At 45.9% G+C, this 23,473-nt stretch overlaps 1 protein-coding gene across 3 annotated transcripts in view; it reads left to right on the top strand.

Annotated features, from left to right (window-relative positions):
* Nucleotides 1–1,130: 1,130 nt before the first annotated feature.
* SH2D4B (SH2 domain containing 4B) overlaps nucleotides 1,131–23,473 on the top strand; it is a 100,991-nt gene continuing 78,648 nt past the window's right edge. For 2 of the 3 annotated variants that reach the window (XM_078345441.1, XM_035267820.3), the window contains exon 1: nucleotides 1,131–3,729. In XM_078345441.1, the coding sequence (XP_078201567.1) occupies nucleotides 3,546–3,729 (184 nt within the window). In that variant the 5' untranslated portion in view covers nucleotides 1,131–3,545. The remainder of the gene's footprint in view (nucleotides 3,730–23,473) is intronic. The other variant, XM_078345442.1, reaches the window with a different exon arrangement.

Below are 23,473 nucleotides of genomic sequence, written 5' to 3'. Positions count from 1 at the left end.
AAGAGTTTTACTTTCTTCAATACAGGCTCCCACACTATTAAATTCATTCCAAGTGTTTCATATGTCTTATTCCCATTACGAAAGAATTTTTTTTTACATGGTATTTTCTAAGTAGTTGTTGCACTCATATAGGAGATGCTATTGATTTTGACACCCATGATTTTTCAGTGGAGACAAGGAAGAAACTACTCTAGACTCACCTGCTGTCGCCGATCCTTACGTGGTGGCTGTGCCAGGCTCAGCCACACTGAGATGATGGGGCTGTCTGGCCATCACTGGTCATATGGACTTTAGCTTTGAAAGGATTTTATGTGGAAGCAGAGTGCCTGATAGGAGTCTCCGGGACCCCCATTTCTGCCCTCCTTGGCTCCCACTGGCAAGGCTGGCTCAGTCCCTATCACCTTCTCTTGGACTTTGGCCAGAGTCCACTGGCTGTTCACCCTGACTTCTGCTCTCCCAGTGTCCTCTCCACACTAGTGCCAGAGCAGCTTCTAAGAGATCCCTCAAAGCCCTCCTCAGCTTAGGAACCCCAGGGGACATGGATGGTTTCTCCATTGCCACTACCCAGTCTTCCTGGCATAGGGAAGCCTGGTTTGGCTGCAGTTCCCTCTCTGGGGTGAGTCCCTGCTCCATAGATGCTGAGCTCCCAGAAGTTCGTTCTTTTAGATCACATTTTAAAACTTAAAATGCATTATAGTTCAGTCATCTGAATTATGTAAGTATATCCTACTCATTGTGTAAAACAACAGAGTTGTTCAAAGTCTTAGTTCCCCCCATTCCAAGGAGTGAAGAAGCAATGCTAAACAATTAGGTGTGTGATATTCCGTATTTTTCCCTTTGTCTCCACAGAAGTAATTGAACATACAGAATTTTGAAAAATGGATTACCCTGCGCATAGTATTCCGCATGGTGTCTTTTCATTTTATCAGCGGTGGCCCCTTCCCTCGCCAAAACAGTCGACCTCACTGTGACAGAAGTAGAGCTCCACGCTGGGCAACCCACTCCCACGGAGGGACATTCAGGTGCTTTCCAGTCACTTGCACAACAGTGTTGCGTGCGTGTGCCTCCGGGCCCGGAAGAAACTGCGTTAGCGTGCAGCATTAAACAAGCCACATGGGCCGGTGAAAAATGAAAGCAAAATAAAAACCAGTTGAAAGGCGGCAGAAAACCTGTGTGAATACTCCGTAGCTCTCCTGCCTGGTTTCCAGCCGCGGACTCTGCTGTTCCGTGCGACACCTGCTCCCGGGGTCCAAGCGGACCCGGTTCACCCAGGTTGCTAAGCCGAGTGCCTCCCCGTGCGGCCGCCCGGGGGCGCCCCAAGCGGACCGAGCGCCGCCGCCGCCCAGGAGAATTGAGGGCGAGTCTTTCCAGATGCCGGACCCTGCTCGCTCCCGGGCTGCCATCGCGGCTGCGTCACTCTCACGTCCCAGCAATTCGGTGTGTCTTGGCCTCCGGCCCCACTTACCTGGGAGTGCCAGGGAGCACCCGCCCCCAGCGCGATCCCCTCGGTCGCACACAGTGGGCGCTAGCGGGGGTCATTGTGGTCCGGCCTCCTCCCACCCTTCCCAGGGTCCTCCAGGGTGGCGCCATCGCCATTCGCGCCCGCCTCCAGCCGGCCCATTCCTGCTGCTTTCTACAGGGTTGTCTCTGCCCCATGCCCTCTTGTGGTCGTAGGCATCTGGCGGCCCGGGAAAGACAGAAAGAAGCTGCCACAGGAGCCCAGACACCCCGGGGACCTTCCTCCCCTTATCTCCTCTCTGGATTCGGGGGTCTCCCACCAGCCACTGTGAGGGCGAGAAAGAGAATAGCTGAATGGAGACTGGGGAGGACCCCAGGTCTCAGAAAATGAGGGGAGTCAGGACTCCCGCAGGGGAGTCGGTGCAAGGCCTGGGGTGGGAGAAGAGTGGCAGGCAGATGGGAGTCCGGGACCACATATCTGCAGGGGACAGGCCAGTCCTGTGCAGCCTCCAGGAAGGTGTGGGTCACACTGGGACCAGCCAGCTGGACCTGGGTGCGGCGCCTGACTCCCCTCCTGTGACCTGGACATTGCCCAGCTAAGCAGGAGCTTCTACTCTGTCAGCTTACAGCTCATCTGAACCTGCTTAGTCTGTCTTCCTGTCGTGTTAACCTTGCGGAGGGGCAAGAGCCCGACTCTCCACCCCACTTCCATCACTCTTGGGTACCTGATCCACCTTCCACCCTCATGGGCAGGGAAGGAGACAGGAAGGTCACCAATCCAACCAAGCCACAGTGCCAAATCCTGTTGGTTCATTTGTTATCGCCAGTCGGGTTATGTTTTCAAACCATGGACAGATTCATAGTTGCTAGTGAATGTCAAATTTCAAAATGAGGGAGTCCTAATAGGGTGACTTGTGCATTAGGTAGCTGTAGGCAAGCCATTTACTTTCTCTGAGCTTCAATATCCTTGTCCTAATAAAAGGCATCTGTGGTTAGCTCCGAGCACATATTTAGGGTGAACTTTTGCTCTAAATATGAGCAGGTGGGTTCCCTCCTGGCAGAAGGCAACATCCTGCCCTTCCAGCGTGCTTCTGATCAGGGCACAGAGAAGAGCCGGTTCATCTTCTTTCTTTTTGGTCAACTCCAGATATCTGCAACAAACAACAAGATTAACAACCATTCAAATTGGCCCCTGGAGGGTTTATCTGTCAGGACACGCATGGCTGTATGATCTTATTATAGGCCAAATGGATGTCTGCTTCCTTTCTGTCCTGAAATTCCACGATAAAATCCCCTCCAGTTGTCTACTGATTCCATTTTGTTTTCTTTCTTGGCTATAATACAGATAGGAGGGAAAATCTTTCTTCTCCCAAGGCAAAGTTTTAAAACACATCACCTCAGAATGCCAAGTGTTCTGGAAAAGAAGAAAGAAAAGAAGAAAATTGGCAATGAAGGAGGCAGCAGAGAGAGAGGGGCTGAGGGGGCTGAGGGGCTCAGCAGCTCCTGCCAGGCTCCTCTGGTCTCTGTTTGAAATTGGCTGAAAAGACATGGAACTTAGTAGGCAAAGCTGCCTCCTTCTCCTCCTCTTATCTGCAGAGGAGAGATCGGTTCCCAGCTGGCCAGGGCAGTGTCATCGATACAGCTGGTGTCATTGTTACCTTCCACTAACAGATCACTTGACACCTACTGGCCCAGGCAGGGCTGGGTATTGCCTGGCTGAGCTGGAGGCTTGGGCCCTCCTCATTGTCCCAGAACCCCAGGTGAGGCCAAGACATGAGCTCTGCTGGGATGCTGTGCTTAGTGACACAGCAAAAGGACTAGATTGCTCCTGGGGGCTGCTCCACCTTGCAGAGTCCCAGCTGCCCCTTTGGTTCCTGTTGCCTGGCCTCTTTAGCTATCCTGGGTAGAGGAGAAGAGTCTGTTGCTGGCTGTGAGCTGAGGCCAACTAACGATGCTGCATAGAGAAGGGGCACCTGCATAGAGAAGTGGTCCTGGATTGACGAGTGGAGAGCCACCCTTCAGTCGTTCTGCCTGGCCCTGCTTCTTCAGCCAGCTGCCCTTCCGGTGCGGGCATCCCAGGCGGTATCATGCTGCAGCAGATCCTGCATGACATGTACATCGACCCCGAGCTCCTCGCCGAGCTCAGCGATGTGCAAAAGCACATCCTCTTCTACAAGATGCGGGAGGAGCAGCTGAGGCGCTGGAGGGAGCGGGAGACTTGGGAGGCCCTGGCCCAGGACGAGGGTCTCAGGCCTCCAAAGACCAAGCGAGGTACGTGGCTGGGAGTCATGGAGGGGCAGCCTGCCAGTCCCCCAGGAAGTAGAAAAATCAGCAGGGTCAGGCTGTGCTCTTCTTCAAGATGGGCACTGGGGTGATGAGGGCTGGGGGCTTGAAACCCTTGTCCTGTGGGCGTCAGGTCCCATGAGCCTGGGCTTTTGTCTTTTGATCAGGACTTTTGGGCTTCGAGGCTGCTGCAGAGGTGTCCAGGAGCCCTACTGGGGTGGGGGAGTTGAGACTTGCTGTGTCTTGTTGTGGAAAGCCTGAGTTCTGGGAAGACACCATTGAGATGTCAGATTGTGCTCTGACGTGGGTGGCAATGGCAGGGTGAACAAGGGCATATGTGTGACCCTTGCCATTGGGACTGGGCCAGGGTGTGGTATAGACATGCAGTTCCTCTCTCCCTGGCATGCGTGGCACAGCAGTTCTCGGCTAGGGCCCCTTCCTGTGGATTGTCCCTTTTCCTCCAGATCCTCTTGGTGGGAGGATGCTGTGGGTTGTGCCTGGTATTCCACTGGGCATCCGGAGAGAAGGCATCAGGGAATGTTCCATACAATGAATGACCAGCCCCAAGTGGTTGTAGCAACTGTAGATGAGAGCCTACATTTCAGGTGTTTTGTATGCAAAGTCATGTGCCAGTCAGTCCTGTGGACTGGTACACCTGTGGGTGAAGGAGGTCGTTCTGGACCCCTGGGCCAGAAGCTGGCTGGCTGCTGAGGCTTGGATTGGCACAGGACTCAATCCTGTTGGGGATGGTAGTTTCTGTGGATGCTGCATGCACTTTACAGTTCGCAAGGCTTATGTGCCTTCGCCCTTTGAAGTTTTCAATCCAGGACAAAGTCCTGTTTCAGAGCTGAGCACGCAGGCCCTTTGGTGATGTGGCCCTTCTCCATGTCAGGCTCACTGCTGGCCGGTCCCCACCAGGTGCCACAGGCCACATTCGCACCATCTGGACATGCTTGCTCTTGCTTCTGGTCTTGGCATGAGTGGCTCTTGCTGTTGGAAATGTCCTTCCGCCTTCATCCACCTGACAGATTCCATCAGGACTGGCGCACTGCCCTGGAATGCTCAGGGATGCCCTTGCATAGGGAAATGCTTGCTCCTTTGTGGCTGCCGGGCATATAGGACCCAACCCTGCCCTGGCACTTGCCACCCTGTCATTGTCATTCCTCATCTGCTTTCCTGGCTCTCTGATGGACTCAAAGGCACTAGCACATGAGGCCTTACTCCACTCTGCCTTCCTCCCCTGGGCCCAGCACAGCGCTGGCACACAGTGTTAAATCCTTGTTTTTGAACAAGACATAGCAGGTCCCTTCCGGGGAGGTTGGGGCAGAGCTGTGACGTGGCTGTAGGTGGCTGGTGCCAAGGTTGGGGCCTTCTGGGCTGGGCTGTGCTGGCAGCTGCATCATTAACTGGTGAAGTGACAAGCCACCTTGCCAGCCCCACCCCACCTGAGCCCTGGGAGGTCGCATTGCCTGCTCCCTGCCCAGGAGCCTGAAGAGCTTTCAGCTGGAGGTCCCAGGATGCACAGGATCTGCTTCATGTCCTGGGGTTGTGATGAAAGATGGCAACAGCCCGTAAGCTTTATGTTGACTGGGTGCCTACCCAGCCCTTGCTGCTCCCATATCCCCACAGGGTTGCAAGGCCACCTTCGGATAAGGAAGCTGAGGCTCAGAGAAGTGATACGCTACATCCAAGGTCACTCAGCTACTACATCTCATGATTTGGATCTGGGGTCTGGTGACTGATTTTTTTTTTCTTCCCCATTCATTCACTTCCAAACTCGGGACTCCAATTGAACAAGTGATCTGTGCACACATTCATTTGTTCACTCATTCACTAATCCATTCACTTTCCTGCATTACTATGTGCCAGCTTTGGTGATTGGGACAGTGCTTGTCCTGGAGACAGTGGGTAGACGGATCGTAGGGAGCACAGCTGACTTGAGTGCCAAGGGTGAGGCTTGGTGCAAAGCAGCCGTGCCATGTCCCAGGGCAGGGAGTGCGCAGGGACATACAGGGAGGGGAGTGTGCAGGGATTCCCCTCATGGAGGGATCTTCTTTTCCTTCTCTTGATGTTGCCAGAGGACTCAGGAGGTTCTCCAGATGCTGGTGAGCCCCCAGCCCCAGCTGGAATCCAGGCTCTTGACACTGTCTTGAGAAGGAACTTGGAAATGAGTCAGGATAATATGAAAGGCAAGAAACTGTTAGTGAGACGTGAAAGTACACACTTGAGAGAGAAGTGCGGGCATGCTCATCAGAACGTGTCATTCCCCGCTGAGTCTGGGTTTCTAATTTTATGGGTGTTTCTTTAATTAGGGGATGGAATAATTATTAGGCATTCTGGAAGAAGAGGAGATTTCAGGGAGCCCCCCTGGGTTACTGTCTCCTTTCTTCCTTCTTTGGGTTTGCCCAGAAGAGCCATGGACAAGTTACCCTGAATGGGATTTCGGCTGTTTTTGCTCTTCCTTTGGGTTTTCTGTTATGTTGTCGTTTCTTTGCCTTGTTCTTGTTTTAGCTGTTGTTAGGGGTTTTCCATGCTCCCGTGACCACGCAATGCTATTCCTGTCTCACTGACAGGCATCCTCTTTCCTGGTCCCCTCCCCATACATTTGTTCTGAAGGAAGCACCTGTTGTACCTCTGCTTAACTGTGTGCTGGCCCCTTGGGATCCCTGAGCATGACTTGGCTCAGTCCTGGTCAGCCTAGAGTGACACTGAGTCTCCTCTGGACCCTCGTCCCCAGTCCTGCCTGTGCTCTAAAGCCTCCCCTCTCCCTTCTTTCCTGGGAACATTCCTCACTCCTGGCAAGCCTGACTTTGCCATCCCTTGGACTCAAGTTACAGTCTCTGTGGCCCTACAGACAGACAGGCAGGCAGGACAAGGTGTGCCTGAAAACCTCACAGCCGTGGAGTTGTGCCTGGTGAGAGTGCTAGTAAACACTGGTGATGTGGATGATTCTCATTTACAGAACCTCGGAGGTTTTCTTGACTCTGGGACCCACATTTGGAACCCACAGAAGTAAGCTGGGGTGAAAGCTTAGAGGTAGACTGTGAAAGGTAGGAAGAAGAGGAGGTGGGGGCACACTGGACACATCACTGGCATTTCTTTTTTTTTTTTTGAGTCTGAGTCTCTGTTGCCAGGCTGGAGTGCAGTGGCACCATCTTGGTTCACTACAACCTCTGCCTCCCGGGTTCAAGCGATTCTCCTGCCTCAGCCTTCTGAGTAGGTGGGACTACAGGCGCGCACCACCACGCCCAGCTAATTTTTGTATTTTTGGTAGAGAGGGGGTTTCACCATGTTGGCTAGGATGGTCTTGATCTCCTGACCTCAGGTGATCCGCCCCCCTCGGCCTCCCAAAGCGCTGGGATTACAGGCTTGAGCCACCGCGCCCGGCCAGGGCATTTCTCTTTTTTGTTTTCACTTTATGCTTTGGCAGGAACCTTCAGAGGTTCTATGCTGTTGTGGATGATGTGGAGCCCTCTGCTTGGTAGTTTTCTCATCTAACATCATGTTTACTGTTCTATCACCTTTCTGACAAAGTTTGTTGTCCTGTGTATTGAGTATATGGAGACTCAGAGCAGGCGTGTTATCACATTATATCCCAGCAAGACTTAAGTCAAAGCCCTGCAGCATGGCCACAGCCTGTGCAATCTCATTCCCTCTTCATTCTCCTTGGCCGCCACAGGAATGCACACCCTGTGTTAGGAATTATGAACTTCACAACCTTGTGGGCTCCTCGGTGCTTACTCAGTTATCCCAGGTTCTCAGGGCCAGAGCTGGGTGTGACCTAGGGACACAGGACTCACATGTCCACACTGCTGACCCAGGAAACTTCCCTATTTGGACCTGTTAGTTCTTCAGTTCTATTTTTATTTTATTTGAGATAGAGTCTCAGTCTGTGGCCCAGATTGGAGGGCAGTGGTGTGATCTTGGCTCACTGCTACCACTGCCTCCTGGGTTCAAGCGATTCTCCTGTCTCACCCTCCCAAGTAGCTGAGATTACAGGCATCCATACCATGCCCAGCTAATTTTTGTATTTAACAGAGACATGGTTTCATCATGTTGGCCAGGCTGGTTTTGAATTCTTGACCTCAGGTGATCTGTCCATCTCAGCATCCCAAAGTGCTGGGATTATAGGCATGAGTCACTGTGCCTGGCCCCATCAGTTTTATCTTGATTGACCGTTTCTGCCACTGTTAAATTGGTTCCTCTGTGACCATCTCTTCATCTGTCTGGATGCTTTTGCCTGAGAGCCAGACGTCTTTCCCTCCCTCTCTTCCCACTCTCCTGTTTGTGAATCCAGCCTGACCACTCAGGAAGCTGCTTCTTTCTTTTGGGTTTCCTACCAGGCAGCCAGCCCTCCTGTGCTTGCTCACTGGCCTGCCCTCATTCCAGCCAGTGGAGTGCTCTGAGCCTAGTGGGGCTCCAGCTTCCACTGCCTCCATTCTCCAGCCTCCACTGCCTCCATTCTCCATAGCTGGGCTCAGGATGTGCTCCCAGATGCAGCCCTGACCAGGGACCTGAGGGAGTCACCCACTTTAGCACTCTATTACTCAGCATCAAGTCACTTTTACTGCCCTCATGGAAGCTGTGTGACACCATCCTTCTCACTAGGCATCTGGCTTTCCTGTTTCCTGGGGCCCATCCAGTAACCACAGCAACCTTGCCTGCTGGGCCTGGGCCCTCCTGACCTCAATGTGTCCTGTTTCCAGGCATGCAAGTCCCGACCTTGCAGGCCAGCTCTGCCTGGAGTCCTGCACGGAGCCCTGAACCCGCCTACAGACATTCCCATGGTGGCCCTGATCCCAGTGAGTCCGCTGCCCATCCTGCCTCAAGCTCATGCCTACAGTTTTTTTCCCACAGGAGCCACACACTTTTGGACACATGAGTTAGCTCATGCATTCCCCTGCCTCAGTGGCTTTCATGGCACTTACAGGCCTTTGCTGGCACCTGCCCACCCCTTCAACCTAATTTCCAACATGTGCGTCCCTTTGCTTGGAATGCTCTTTCCCCAGATCCTCATGAGGCTCTTCTGTGTCATCATTCATCTCTCAGCTGAATGCTGTTTCACTGGCCACCCACTTTCAGTGAGCCCCATCCTAGTCTCTCTTTTTCAACACCTGCCTACTTTTCTTCCTAGCACTTACCATGTCTGCAAGTGTCTTTAAAAATGATGGTAAAATACACATAACATGAAATTTACCATTTTAGCCATTTTAAAGTGTGTAATTCAGTGACATTTAGTACATTCAAAATGTTGTCCTACTATCACCACTGTCTAGTTCCAGAACATTTTTCTCACTTCAAAAACAAACCCGAAGCCATCAATGCTCACCTCCATCCTCCTCCACTCAGACACTGGCAACCAAAGATCTGCTTTCCGTCTCTGTGAATTTGCCTCTTCCTCCTCCTTCTCTTTCTTCCTCTTATTCCTCTCCTTTTCCTCCTTCTCATTCTTTTCCTTCTTCTCCTCCTCTCCTCCTTCTTCTTCTTCTCCTTCTATTTCTCCTCCCTGTCCTCTTCCCTTTCTTCTTCTTCCTCTCCTCTTTGCTCCATGTATCTGTTTTCTTTTTATGGTTCATCTCCTTCATTAGCCTGAAAGCACCACTAGACCATGGATGTTGCTTGTATTGTTCAAGTTTCTATCCCAGCATCGAGACAAGGCCTGGGGCAGAGTTGGGGTGTACATGGGTGAGTAGCGGCTAAGGTGCTTACATGTGTGCTGTGACAGGGGTTTGACTGGGGAGGCAGATGCTAAAGGATTGCTTTTTTGAGTGAAAGGCTGTGTGCTGCACAATGTGACCCCCTCCACCCCACTACACATTGAAAATCCTCACTAAAAGTATAAAAATCAGAATATATGTGTGCTTTGGGATTTGCTGTAGAGGCTGATATATAATAATATACGTGTAACTAACGACACATCTGTCACCTTTTTACTTTTACTCATAACTCATTCCATTTTCTTTTTCTTTTTTCTCTCTTTTTTCTTTTCTTTCTTTTTTTTTTTTTTTTGATCTAAGGTCTTGCTCTGTCTTCTAGGCTGGAGTGCAGCGGCACAATCTCAGCTCTCTGCAACCTCCGCCTCCCAGGTTCAAGTGATCCTCCCACCTCAGCCTCCAGAGTAGCTGGGACTACAGGCGTCTGCCACCATGCATGGCTAATTTTTGTGTTTTTTGTAGAGGTAGGGTCTCAGTATGTTGCCGAAGCTTCTCTCAAGCTTCTGGGCTCAAGCAATCCACCAGCCTCCTAAAGTGCTGGGATTATAGGTGTGAGATTCTACACCTGGCCTCTCATTCAATTTCCATTTCTTGTTTTAGGATTTGAACTTGAGTTTTAGCTTGACCAATGCTGCTTTTTTTCTTTGCATTAACTTGGTGTAATTTGCCTGTTATCTTCCCCCCGCTCCCCCACCCCCAGCCTTTTGATGTCATTTTGTTTTAGGAGACTCTTTTGGAAAATGTGTATTAAATAGCATACAGTATTTTAAAACTTACTTTTGTAAATATATTCTAGCCCATTCTCTTTATCAGGAATGAAACATAATCTACTGAAGATGAGAAGCATGAGGCTGTTTTTATATTCTTCCCCATGATTTTGTTGGTGCAATCAAGGATGGTAACATCAGATTTCAGCTGATTTTGTTTACATTATGTATTTCATCTCGCAAGATTTAGTTTTTTGCTTATGGTAGAGGTTTTATAATCAAATCACAATAACAATAGTTATTTGGATGTTAACTCCACTTTGTACTGGTTTCATTGCTCCCTACATGTTTTCCTGCTGAGGGGCAGTGATAAATGCTTTATTTCCCTTTGCTCCACTGTACAAGTTATTTGTCCAGTCAAGCAGCACACCCTTCACTGTTGGGATTCTCCACACATTACACTGAAGTCACTAAGCGTCACGTGAAATTCTTGCTTAAAGCTGCCTTGCACCCCATCTTTATTCTTGCTGTCATAATATGTTCTCGGGACACTTTTGATTTTGGCATGCTGATTTTCCTCAACCTCCTTCAGTTTTTTTTGTTGTTGTTGTTAGTTCCTACAGCTTTTTGGTTGGATTATCTAGGGAGTAATGCTGCACAGGAACACTGGGAAGTTGAGGGAGCGGATATCCTGGTTATCTGCACCGTAGCTCTTTGTAGCCGTTGTTCATGACCCCTTTCGTGGACACTGGGGACAGTGATTCTAGAACAGTGCTGGGAGGGGGAGGGAGGGATTAGGGAGGTGACTGACAGAATCTCCTCCCTGGTATTTCTTAGTGATGTTTATTTACCATTAGTGCCCCATTTCTTTTGTTAAGAAGACGTTTCTTGTCACCATGCAAATATTCAAGCAACAATTCTCTGGAGGAAATACTTGATCATGTATGTATAAGGAGAGAAAATGAAGTGTCTAGGGGTGAGGGACAGTGTCTACAGCCCTGTGGAGGACACTAATTTTTCCAGGAAGACAAGAAGTAAGAAGTCTCTTGTGCCATGAGAATTGTGAAGTTGGGGGTGAGTGTGGGTCTGAGGGACGAGTTAAGGCAGCAGGTGATGAAGGAGATATTGCCAGCTTCTGGAGGGGAGCCCCAAAATCAAGCAAGAAGAAAATCATTAGAAGTGGATTTACGGTGACACAGGGCTGTTCACCTGACCCTAGAGAGATGCCCTATCACCTGCCACCTATAGGTAGGTAGCTCTGGGGGGTATTTGGAGGCCAAGAAGATCCTGCCACCCTTCCAGACTTCCCAGCCAAGAGATGCTCCCTTAGCTAATTTTCTGAGGATTCTAAGGTGGGAAATAGTGTCCTAGATTGTTTTCCATTTTTTTTAGACAGAGTCTCGCTCTGTCACCCAGGCTGGAATGCACTGGTATGATCTTAGGTCACTGAAACCTCTGCCTCCCGAGTTCAAGCAATTTTCCTGCCTCAGCCTCCTGAGCAGCTGGAATTCAGGTGCATGCCACCACACCCGGTTAATTTTTGTATTTTTAGTAGAGGCAGGGTTTCTCCATGTTGCCCAGGCTGGTCTCGAACTCCTGACCTCAGGTAATCTGCCTGCCTTAGCCTCCCAAAGCACTGGGATTACAGGTGTGAGCCACTGTGCCTGGTCTCATTTTTCCACCCTTGGGCTGGCTTAATGCTTATTTTCAAAATGCCTATAGCATGGTGGATGGATCCAGGCCAACTCAATTTTCATCCTAATTCCACTGGGGTGGCCTTGGAAAGTCACTGGTGCAATGAGAATAACAACTCTTTCCCAACAGTTTTTTGGGAGAATTCAAAATGCTTCTTCAACAAGGCCATGCAGCACTTAAGAGCCAGGTCATGCTTAGTTCCTTCCTTTCCTGGTTCTGCTGGCAGATCCCCTTGGAATTAGTCTGGGCCTCTTCCTGAGTGCCCATTGCTAGCCCTGGTCTATGGGACCAGCCACATCATTGCCTAGGCAACATCAGTTTTTCTGGAGGCTCAGCAATGGGGGTGACTTAGGGAATGAAGGCTTTCCTGCATGTTTCAGATAGATCATCAACTCTTGTGTAGTTTCAAATTTACTTTTTATGATATATTGGGGGAAATTCAGTTTTTCCAATCAAGGGTCACTCTTGATTCTTGGGATGCTGATAAACTTCTCAGATGGATGATGTAAAGATGAAGCATCATGGTGAGTGTGGGAAGAGCCCACAGGGAATTGCTGTGATCTGCTGGTAACTCGCGGTCCAGCCTGTGGCCTACGATTCCCTGGTTGTGATTGTGTGGCTGAGCGTAGAGCTCCCTCCTGAGCCAGGCAGTGAACAAAGGCTAGGGATCTCTGAGAGCTGTGACGGGGACTTGGTGTGTGTGTGGTGTGTGTGTGTGTGTGTGTGTGTGTGTGTGTGTGTGTTTGGCATGTGTTCTGCTGTCGTTTGGGGCATAGAGAGAGGAGCTGGGGGACAGACCTTTCTGTTCCATCTGCCTAGGCTGTGAGACCCGGTATGGCCCTGCTGAGTAGTAGGTGCTCCACCCAGGTTTGTGGCCTTGACATTGATGGGGCTTTCTGGCCCCCTAGCCTCCTGTTCTACCTTTGTATGGCAGCCAAAAAGGCGAGACAGCTGCACAGATGAGTGAGCTCCTCAGAGGTATAGTCTCAGTATCCCCCCTGGAGCTCAGACCCTTCATCTGTAATTGGTACGGGCTTTACTGAAGCCACTCCCTCCAGTGGCGGTTGTGGGGACTGAGTGAGCCACTGTGCAAAGTGCCTGAAGTCCACCCGGCATGCACAGCACCTGCCGAGGGCTTCTGGTTTCTTCGCAGCCTGCCACATTGCTCTTGCTTCCTTCCTGCCTTCCCCAGGCCTAGCCATGAGGTTCTTAGGCAGCTCCATCTGCAAAGGCCACCGGGGCTCACTGCTCCCCATCTTTAGTACCAGTGCTTACCAGGTGGGCAGTGACAGGAGCCAGAGCAAAGGCTACTGTGAGCCAGCATGGGGGGAGTCACCTATAGTCACCAATGGCGATGGCACTTGGTACCTGGCAGGCATGGGCATCCCCAGGGCTGAGGGTGGTATTTGTGGTTATGGAGAAAGATTAATACATGGAACCCTTAACTGTCAGCTTTGAGTAATCTGTGTCCACATAAAAAGAACTTGCAGCCTTAGTCAGCTAAGGGCCTTTGGTGGGGAAGAGGGATAAAGGGGTCCCTGGAAGCTAAGGAAGACGGTTTGGGTGGCAGAGCAAGACCTAAAGGTAACTGCATTCTTTGACATGAAGGGGAACTCCCTCAGATGGAGGGCCTGTCAGGCCTGTGCTAGGCCCTTTATGGGCCTCCGCTTATCTGACCCCTCAGTGATGTGGAAGATGCTCTCCTATGCATTTCAGAAAATCTAACAGTGCTTGATTGAAAGGCACGTGATTATTTTATGTTCTGCTAAGAAAGCTGTAAATTAAACTATGATATATCAGTGGTTGTGAGCTACATTCTGATTTCAGAAATGTTAAAATAGGTGTCTTTGAATCAATGAAATAAGGTATTATGTCCATTTTAGTTGAGCAAGTGCAATCTCAGGGAGGTTTAGCAAGCTGCTCTAAAAAACAAGTGGGAGTTGTAATTATAATCTGATCTCAGGCCTGTTCTTCCTGCCACTGTAGCAGGAGCTGCTGCGGGAAACAGACCTCTCAAACACCGAATGAAGAAGGAAGAACTTTATTTGGCCCGGGAACCTGAGGGATAATTGGTCCAAAGCTCAGCTCATCTAACAAAGGAAGGTTCCGCCTTTATATAGGCTTATACTTTAGATATTACACATGGAAGAATCTTGGGTTTACAGTCTTAGGACTCACATATGAAAGGGTTACAGTTTACAGTTTCAGGAATCACATATGAAAGGGTTCCGGTTTACAGTTTTAGGACTCACATGTGAAAAGGTTTTGGGTTTGATCTTGTTTTAAGTAAAAACAGTGTCTCCTGGAGAGTTTCCCCAAGACCAAGCCTGTCACCTACAGGAAGGTGAAACAGGAGGTGCCAGTTGGTCAGCCTTTTCTTCTGTTGAAATGCAGTGTGGTAGTCAAAGGGGAAGTTGATCTCAGATGTCTGGGTCTCCTTCCTCACTGCCACAACATAGGGAAGCTTCCTCTGCACTGATTCCGCCATGATGAAAAAGATATATTGCAGGTGGTTAAAGATTGACACAAAAAAAGGAAAAACTTAAAATTATCAAAGTAATGAAAGAAAATATGTGAGTCTATTGGGGGAGAGTGAAGCTTTTCTTAGAATAAATCACAACAAGGAAAAAAAAAGAGAAAAATAAAAAGAAACATGACTTGACTTTTACAAATCTTAATAAAAGATGCCAAACTTAAAAAATGAATGGAGCTGGATTTAAACAGGAGAAAAATATTTGCAACATTTATAACAGGCAAAGGATTAGTATCTGGAAAACATAAGTGCCCCAAATCAATTAGCAAAAGACAACCGACCAATAGAAAATGGAGAAAAAAATGAACAAGCAATTCACAGCAGAGAAATTCAAATCACAATGAAGATGCAAAAAGGCATTCGACTTCACTGATAAACCACCTCCACGCAAATTAAAGCAATCAGATTAGCAAGAGTTAGAAGAGTCTAAGAGTAGCCATATTAATGAAGACCCAGGCAAGGAGATTCTCTCCCACACTGCGAGGGGTGAGACACACAGAGGGACCGAGTGCCTGTCCCTTCCAGTGTTTCTGCAGATTCCGGAAGAGCTTGGGCACATGGACGTGGGGTGGTGGTGTCTTAGTCCAGGCTGCTGTAAGAAGTTATCACACACTGAGTAGTTTAAACAACAAACACTTCTCACATCCCTGGACTCTGGATGTCTGAGGTCAGGGAGCCAGCAGGATCAGGGGTCTGGTGAGACCCCTCTTCCTGGATGCCGATGGCTGACTTCTCCTGTATCCTTACATGGTGGAAAGAAAGAGTAAGGGATGGGCTCTTCTTATAAAGGTACTAATCCCATTTATGAAGGTTCCGTTCTGTTAACCTAATTACCTCTCGCTCTAATTACCTCCCAAAGGCCATACCTCCTAATACCATTACATTGGGACTAGGGTTTCCACATATGAATTGCAGGAGTACACAAACATTCAGACTTTCAGGCCACTGTTAGAGGAGGTCTGAAAAATACAAAAGCACAGCCCGTCAGTGTTCAATGGACCAGCAGGGAACCTGAGTTTCAGTGCAGTTTCCCTTTCCTTCCCTTCTCCTGGCTACTTCCAAAAGCCCAGGGGCTGCTGGAATAGTACTGACTTTTGCCCGACTCTGCATGGAGGGAGGTGCCTCTCCTGGGCTGTTGCAAGGCTCCAGCTGGGGGATGCTGACCTGAGATGCCCTGCTCCCTTTCTCTCCCCTGGGATTCTTTTCTCTCCCCTCATTTCAGGATGCTAATGCTGGCCCCTCCCTGTTTCCCCATCTCTGTACCTCCCTGCTTCCACCTCCAGCCTGGAGAACAGCAGGGGAAGCTCCAGAGAAAGGCCATCAGCTGCTTATCTCGGCACTCCCTGTAACTCAATCCTAGCTCTCACTGCATGCAGCTCAGAGGAGATGGGTGGAAGTAGCAGGTTGTAGACGTCTACCTGTCCCTCTGCTATCTCTCAGAGTGGCTAGCATTACTGCTTTCCAGGGTTTTCTCACCTAAGAATTAGCAAAGCTTCCTACGGTTTTCCCATTTGGAAACAGATTTTGCCTTAGATGTTGAGGTCTAAATTCTTTGGGTTCACTTTCATGCATGTTTATCCCATGTCCTATTAGAATTACATAATCCTAGGCTTGCTTGCTTTCCTTCCCTCTCCTTCCCTCCCTTCCCTTCCTTTCCTTTCCCTTTTTTTTTTTTTTTTTGATATGGAGTTTCACTCTTGTTGCTGGAGTGCAATGGCACAATCTTGGCTCATTGCAACCTCCACCTCCTGGATTCAAGTGATTCTCCTGCCTCAGCCTCCTGAGTAGCTGAGCTTACAGGTGCTCACTACCATACCCGGCTAATTTTTTGTATTTTTAATGGGACAGGGTTTCATTATCCTTTAAAAATACAAAAAATTAGCCGGGCATGGTAGTGGACACCTGTAAGCTCAGTATTTTGGGAGGCCGAGGCAGGTGGATCACCTGAGGTGGAGTTCCAGACCAGTTGGCCAGACTAATCTTGAACTCCTGACCTCAGGTGATCCACCTGCCTCAGCCTCCCAAAGTGCTGGGATTACAGGTGTGAGCCACCATGCCCAGCCAGCATCATTTATTTCTGTCCTATTATTTCAATGGTGTCCTTTTTTTCTGGTGTGCTTTTTTTTCTGGGCACCATGGTGGGGTTCTCACCCTCAAACTGTAAGATGCTAAAGATTTAGAATGTCCTGTCCCTGTCCCCAGGACAGGTGCAGCGCCCTCATTTTACAGATTAAGTGATTTGGATCCCAGAGCTTTTAAGGAACAGGACTGAGAGCAGGGTCTGCTTCCTCACTGGCGCATTGATTCTGCTGTGTCTCTGTATTGAAGGAATTGCAGACAGGGAGTAGGGGTTGGAGGTGGGCGTTGTGGATTTCCCAGTGATAGTTACACCAAGTCCTACTAGATTTGGGGTATCATGGCCCTCGTGGGAGCTCTCCTTGGGTTTGTCTTTGTTTTAGCAAGAAAGGGTCCAGGCTTCGTAGAAAGTGTGGCCTTGAGCTGGGATGGGGGGGCACCATTTCACAGTTACAAGGTTGGAAGGAGTGATGGTGGTGGCTTAGTGTGACCAGCCCCATGTCTGTGTTGCTCATACACACCAAGGGCATTGCTGAATACAACATCAACCAGCCTGGCACTATTGGCAGCAGCCCCTGTGCCCACACAGTGCTAGGTCTTTGCCTTCTTTATCCCAGAGGCATGTATGATGGTAAAAGTGTCTGGGTTCAAATTTTCACTGCCCACTTTCTAACTGTGGCTGTTTCTCACTTATTAATTTGACTTTGGTAAGATACTCATCACTCTCTGAGCCTCAGTTTCCTCTTGCATAAACTGGAGATGATGATAATAAATTCTGCATTCCAGATTTGTGAGGAAGATGAAATGATGGTCCCAGTGAAGCTGGGTGTGTTGTCAGTACTTGATAAACATTAGCAGAGCACATTCCTCCTGTGCCTGGTGGAGTTCTAGAAGAACTTTTCCAGGAGACTGAAGTTCCAGGAGATTACAGTTTATAGCTTAGAACAAAAGGCATCTGTGTTAAGAGAATGCATAGCCTTTGGGGCAGCTACTTCCTAGCAGGATTCTCTGAGAGGGGCCATATCCTCAGCATGGGTACTGCCCTTAGGAGCTGGTGCTGTGGGCACGGAGGGGGACATCTGCACTGTATCTTGTGGTCCATAGTGTCTCCTGGTTTCTTACTGTTCTGAAGCTCTGATTCAATGACTTTATAACCAGGTAGCATTAGCAGATATGTCAGATCAGGCTCTCCAGAGAAACAGAACCAATTGAATGTACATGTTTGTGCTTACATAATTGTTTTAGTTTGTTTTAAGGAACTGACTCATGTGATTGTGGCTCATGTGATTCAGGTCTGAAATTCTGTAGGAAAACCCAGCAGACTGGAAACTCAAGCAGGATTTCTGTGTTACAGTCTGGAGGCAGAATTTCATCTTCTTGGGGAAATCTCTTTTTTTTTTTTTTTGGCTCTAAGGCTTTTAACTGATTGGGTGAGGCCCACCCACATTGTGGAAGGTAATCTGCTTTATTTAAAGTCAAATGATTGTAAATGCTGATCATAGCCATAAAATAACTTTATAGTAAAACCTAAATAACTGGGCACTATAGCTTGCTTATGTTTACATAAAAGTCACCATCACAGCATGTGATTAATTCCACTCACATGTAGCAAGCACCTACTGTGTGCAGTGTGCTTCTGCTATGAGAGATGCCATGGTTTTGCTCATCAGACTCCTACAATCTAGCTGGTGGACAGGCTCCTCAGTAAGACATCCTTTAGGAGGATTCTTCCAAGTAATTTCCAAGAAAACAAGAAGAGCAAGTAAGATCTACTGCCAGAAAACTGTCTGCAGCCAGCGTTGTTTCTCTCCCCCTCGTTCATATTTCTCTCTGTGTACTTGCTTCTGCATACCAGGTTCCAATGCTGTTTATCTGCAAACACAACCCCCTAATTTTATCAGGGGGTAAATTGCTTATATCTCTGCTGAGGGGGAATCATTTTGTCCTAGTTGGCCTGAAGCTTTCCTAGTTTTAAAACTGAAGATCCTGCATCTGGGGAAGGCCCTCAGTTCTAGGCAAACTGGGACTATTGGTCATGCTACTTCTGCTGTATTAAACACACCCATGTGACAGCTTCGGAAGAAAAAATGGGTTTAGGAACAGGCATGTTGGTGCCATATCCATGCAGAGGAGAAAGGTAAGAGAAGGAAAATCTCCCAATGTTATTTCTGGATGCAGTGACCTTGCATCTGGCTTAGGAAGGAAAATCAGTTAAGACAATGTAGTGAACATTTATGGCTTTCCAGCATTGTCATGTAGAAAGTGCCTATTTGCAGGGGAATCTGAGTACATATACATATATGATCTTTCTCACTCCTTGACAGCTACAATGTGGACATATATATGGTGCAAAGTAAGAGTCAAGTTCTTTTTTTTCTTTGCACATGAATGTCTAATTTTTCAAGTACTATTTGTTGAAAAAAATCCTTTCTCCATTGCATTACCTTGACATTGTTGAAAACCAATTGACCATGTATGTGTGGGACTATTTCTGGACTCTCCATACTGTTTCATTGATAGTGTGTGTCCAATCTTACAAAAATACCACATTGGCTGTTGATTTATGATAAATCTTCAAATAGTACCTTTGTAGTATATCTTAAAACAAATTGCATGAGTCATACAACTTTGTTCTTTTCAACATTGTTTTGGCTATTCTAGGTCCTTTGCTTTTACTCATAAGTTTTATAATTAGCTTGTCAATTTCTATAAGAAGCTTGCTGGGAATCTATAGATCAAGTTAGGATGAGTTGGCATGTTAACACTATTGACTTTTTCAATCCAGGAAGAAGATGTATTGCTCCATTTATTTAGGTCATCAATTTCTTTTAGCAATGTTTTATAGATTATACATTTTGTAAATATCTCTTAGTGTTCCAGGTTTTTTGATGCTATTGTAAATGGCACTTTAACATTCAACTTTTAATTATTAACTGTTTGTTGCTAAAATACAGAAATATAATAGATTTTTATGTATTAACCTTATAGCTTGTGACCTTGCTAAAAATCACTGATTAATTTGAATATTTTTGGTAGATTATTGAGATTTTATAGGTAAATGATTATGTTACATGCAAATGGAAAAGAATTAAGTTTTCTTTTCAATATTCACAACTTTTAATTCATTTTCTTGTTTAAAGTCTTCAGTCTAATGTAAATAGATATGGATGGAACAAACAACCGTGCCTTGTTCCCAATCTTAGAGGGAAGTATTCAATCTTTGGTTATTAAGTATAATGTTAACTGTAGGTGTTCATAGATGCATTTATCAGGGTGAGGAACTACCCTCTATTTCTAGTTTGCTAAGAATCCTTACTAGAATGGATATTGGATTCGTAAAATGTTTTTTTGTAACTATTGAGGTGATTATAATTTTTTCTTTTTCAGTCTGCTGGTATGATTATTTTGATTGATTTTTGAATGTTGAACCAACTTTGAATTCTTGTGATAAAATTATATATGGTCATGATACATTATCCTTTTTATATATTTTTGAATTTAATTTGCTAATACTTTATTAAGATTTTAAAAAATCTGTGTGAGAAATATTGTTCTGTACTTTTTTTGAAATGTCATTAGTTTAATATCAGGGTAGTGTCAGCCTCAAAATATGTGTTGGAATATATTCTCTTCTCTTCCCATTTTCTAGAAGTGTTTGTATACATTTGATTTCTTCCTTAAATATTTGATAGAATTTACCAGTAATGTCTCCTGGGGCCGGGCTTTCATTGTGGGCAGATTTTAATATATAAATTCAAGTTCTTTAGTGGGCATAGAGCTATTCAGGGGGTATATTTCTTCTTTAGTGAACTGCAGCATATTTTGCTTCTTTCATATAATTTGTTTATTTTATTGAATTAATCAACTTATTGACATAAAATTGCTCACAATATTCCTTGTCTTTATAGTAATGACCTCTCTTTCATGCCTGATATGGGTAAGTTGTGTCTTCTCTCTTGCTATCTTGATTGATTGGCTGAGAAATTTATCAATTTCACTAATGGCTTCAAAAGCTAATTTTCATTTGTTTTATTGTGGTTTCTTTTTGTTTTTCTGTTTCTGTTTTATCAATTCCTACTATTATCTTTATTTATTTTTTTATTTATTTGAGATGGAGTCTCGCTCTGTAGCCCAGGCTGGAGTGCAGTGGCATGATCTTGGCTCACTGCAACCTTCACTTCCCAGGTCCTGGTTCAAGCAATTATTCTACCTCAACCTCCCGAGTAGCTGGGATTACAGGCATGAGCCACCATGCCCAGCCAATTTTTGTATTTTTTAGTAGAGATGGGGTTTCACCATGTTGGCCAGTCTGGTCTTGAACTCCTGACCTCGTGATCTGCCTGCCTCAGCCTCCCAAAGTGCTGGGATTACAGGCTCTTTTTCACTTTTACTTTTGGATTTAATTTGTTCTTATTTTCAGGTTTCTTAGTGTGGAAGCCTAGTCCATTGTTTTGAAATATTTCTTTTTGAATATAGGCATTTGATGCTATAAATGTCTTTCAGTGCCCTGCTTTAACTACGTTACATGCATTTTTACAAGTTATTTAAAAATATTTCTTCAATTAAAATATTTTCAAATTCGCCTTGTGATTTTTTTTCATTCCAAGGGCTACTTAGAATTGTGTTGTTTAGTTTCTGAATATTTGAAAGGATTTTTTTGTCATTGATTTCTAGATACATTCCACTGTGGTCAGAGAACATAGCACACATGATTTCAAATATTTTATGCTTGTTGATTTTTTTCAATACCTGAGAATCCTATCTATCTTGGTGAATGTTCTGTATGTACTTGAAAGAGAAAGTATTCAGCTCTCATATGAAGTGTTCTATAAATGTCAATTAAGTTGGTTGATAACACTGTTTAGATCTTCTATAGCTTAATTTTTCCTACTTATCCTATTAATCACCAGAAAAAACTTTTTTTTAAAAAAAGCAGCTTTATTGAGAGGTAATTAATATGCCATGTAATCGTCATTTATTTATTTATTTACTTATTGAGACAGAGTCTCACTTTGTCACCAGGCTGGAGTGCAGTGGCTCAATCTTGGCTTACTGCAACCTCCATCTTCTGGGCTCAAGTGATCCTCCCACCTCAGCCTCTCCAGTAGTTGGGACTACAGATGCGTACCACCACACAACCAGCTATTTTTTGGGGTGGGGGTAGAGACAGGGATTTGTGGTCAAGGCTTGTCTTGAACTCCTGGGCTCAAGCAATCTGTCCACCTCAGCTTCCCAAAGTGCTAGGATTACAGGTGTGAGCTGCTACACCCAATCTTAAGTCATGCATTTAAAGCATACAATTTACTAGTTTTTGGTATGTTCATAGGTATGTGCAACCATTCGTTGCTTATGCTTTTGCTGTCATATTTAAGAAACCCTTGTTTCTTAAGTCATGAAGGTCTAACCCAAGCTCATGAAGAATTAGGTTTAAATCTATATATTTTCAAAGTTATTAAGAAAGAGTAGCACATATTCTTTATAATCACTTCTTGTTTTATATTGTCTTTTCATTCCTAATGGTAAATATTTTTTGTTTTATTTAATTTTTACTTAATTGGGTATGCCAGGCAGTTTCTATTTTATTATATTTTCCAAATAACAAATGTCTAGGTTTATTTATAATATACATGCTTTGTATTTTACTAATCTTAGCTTTTGTCTTCATTTGTTCTTTCTTCTTACTCTCTTTTATCTTATTGTTCTTTTTCTAATATATTAGATTGAAAATTAGTTTATATATATTTTATAATGCTTTTAAAATTTCTCATTATAAAACATTCGAATGAACAGGTAAAATAGAAAATAATATTAAAAATACCCATAGTCTCATAGTATATTTATCGAATGTTAACATTAGTGCCTTGTTTTTATTTAAACAATTCAGATTCAGTTGGGACCTACTTTGGTGCCTTTCTACAATCTCACTCCCCATCTCTTATGCAGTCCTTATTGCAAATTCAATGTTTATCATGCTTATATCTGTTTCTTACTGTAATATATATTTTGTGTTCATTAGCAATATGTTGCTTAATTGTTATATAAATGGCATTATATGATTATACTGTGATAACCTGAATTTAATTTTGTGATTATATATATATATATTTTTTGAGACAGTGTCTTGCTCTGTCACCCAGGCTAGAGTGCAGTGGTATGATCATGGCTCCACTGTAGCCTCGACCTCCTGGGCCCAAATGATCCCCCTGCCTAAGTTTCCTGAGCAGCTGAAACTATAGGCATGTGCTACCACCCCTGGTTAATTTTTTTACATTTTGCAGGGATGGGGTCTCACTGTGTTACCTAGGCTAGTCTCGAACTCCTTGGCTCAAGTGATCCTCCCATCTTGGTCTTCCAAAGTGGTTCTGCATTTCTTTTTTTTTTTTGAGACAGAGTTTTGCTCTTGTTCCCCAGGCTGGAGTGTGACAGCACTATCTCGGCTCGCTGCAACCTCTGCCCACTGGGTTCAAGTGATTCTCCTGCCTCAGCCCCCCTCAGCAATACCCACCACTGAGTAGCTGAGATTACAGGCATGTACCACCTCACCTGTGTTTTTAGTAGAGACAGGGTTTCTCCATGTTGGTAAGGCTGGTCGTGAACTCCCGACCTTGGGTGATCCACCTGCCTTGGCCTCCCAAAGTGCTGGGATTACAGGCATGAGCCACTGTGCCCGATTCTGCATTTTTAAAAGAGATGTAACTATGTTGTTGAAACCTATTTTCTTGCTACATAGTAGTGTATTTTAAAAATACACCATTTCTTTTTTAGAAAACCCAATGTAGTATTTATTTTCAAGTCATTACAAGCAACTGTAAATATAGCACTGGTACCATCAATCTGAGTCATCACTTTAGGTCAGGTTTTCTTTTTTAAAAAGTTTTTTATTTTTAAAACATTTTTATTTTACTTTAAGTTCTGGGATACACGTGCAGAACGTGCAGGTTTGTTACATAGGTACACATGTGCCATGGTGGTTTGCTGCACCCACCGACCTGTCATCTAGGTTTTAA

The sequence above is a fragment of the Callithrix jacchus genome, chromosome 12 (genome assembly GCF_049354715.1).
Source record: "Callithrix jacchus isolate 240 chromosome 12, calJac240_pri, whole genome shotgun sequence".
NCBI classification, from domain to species: Eukaryota; Metazoa; Chordata; class Mammalia; order Primates; family Cebidae; genus Callithrix; species Callithrix jacchus.
This window is presented reverse-complemented; position numbering and strand designations above follow the sequence as displayed.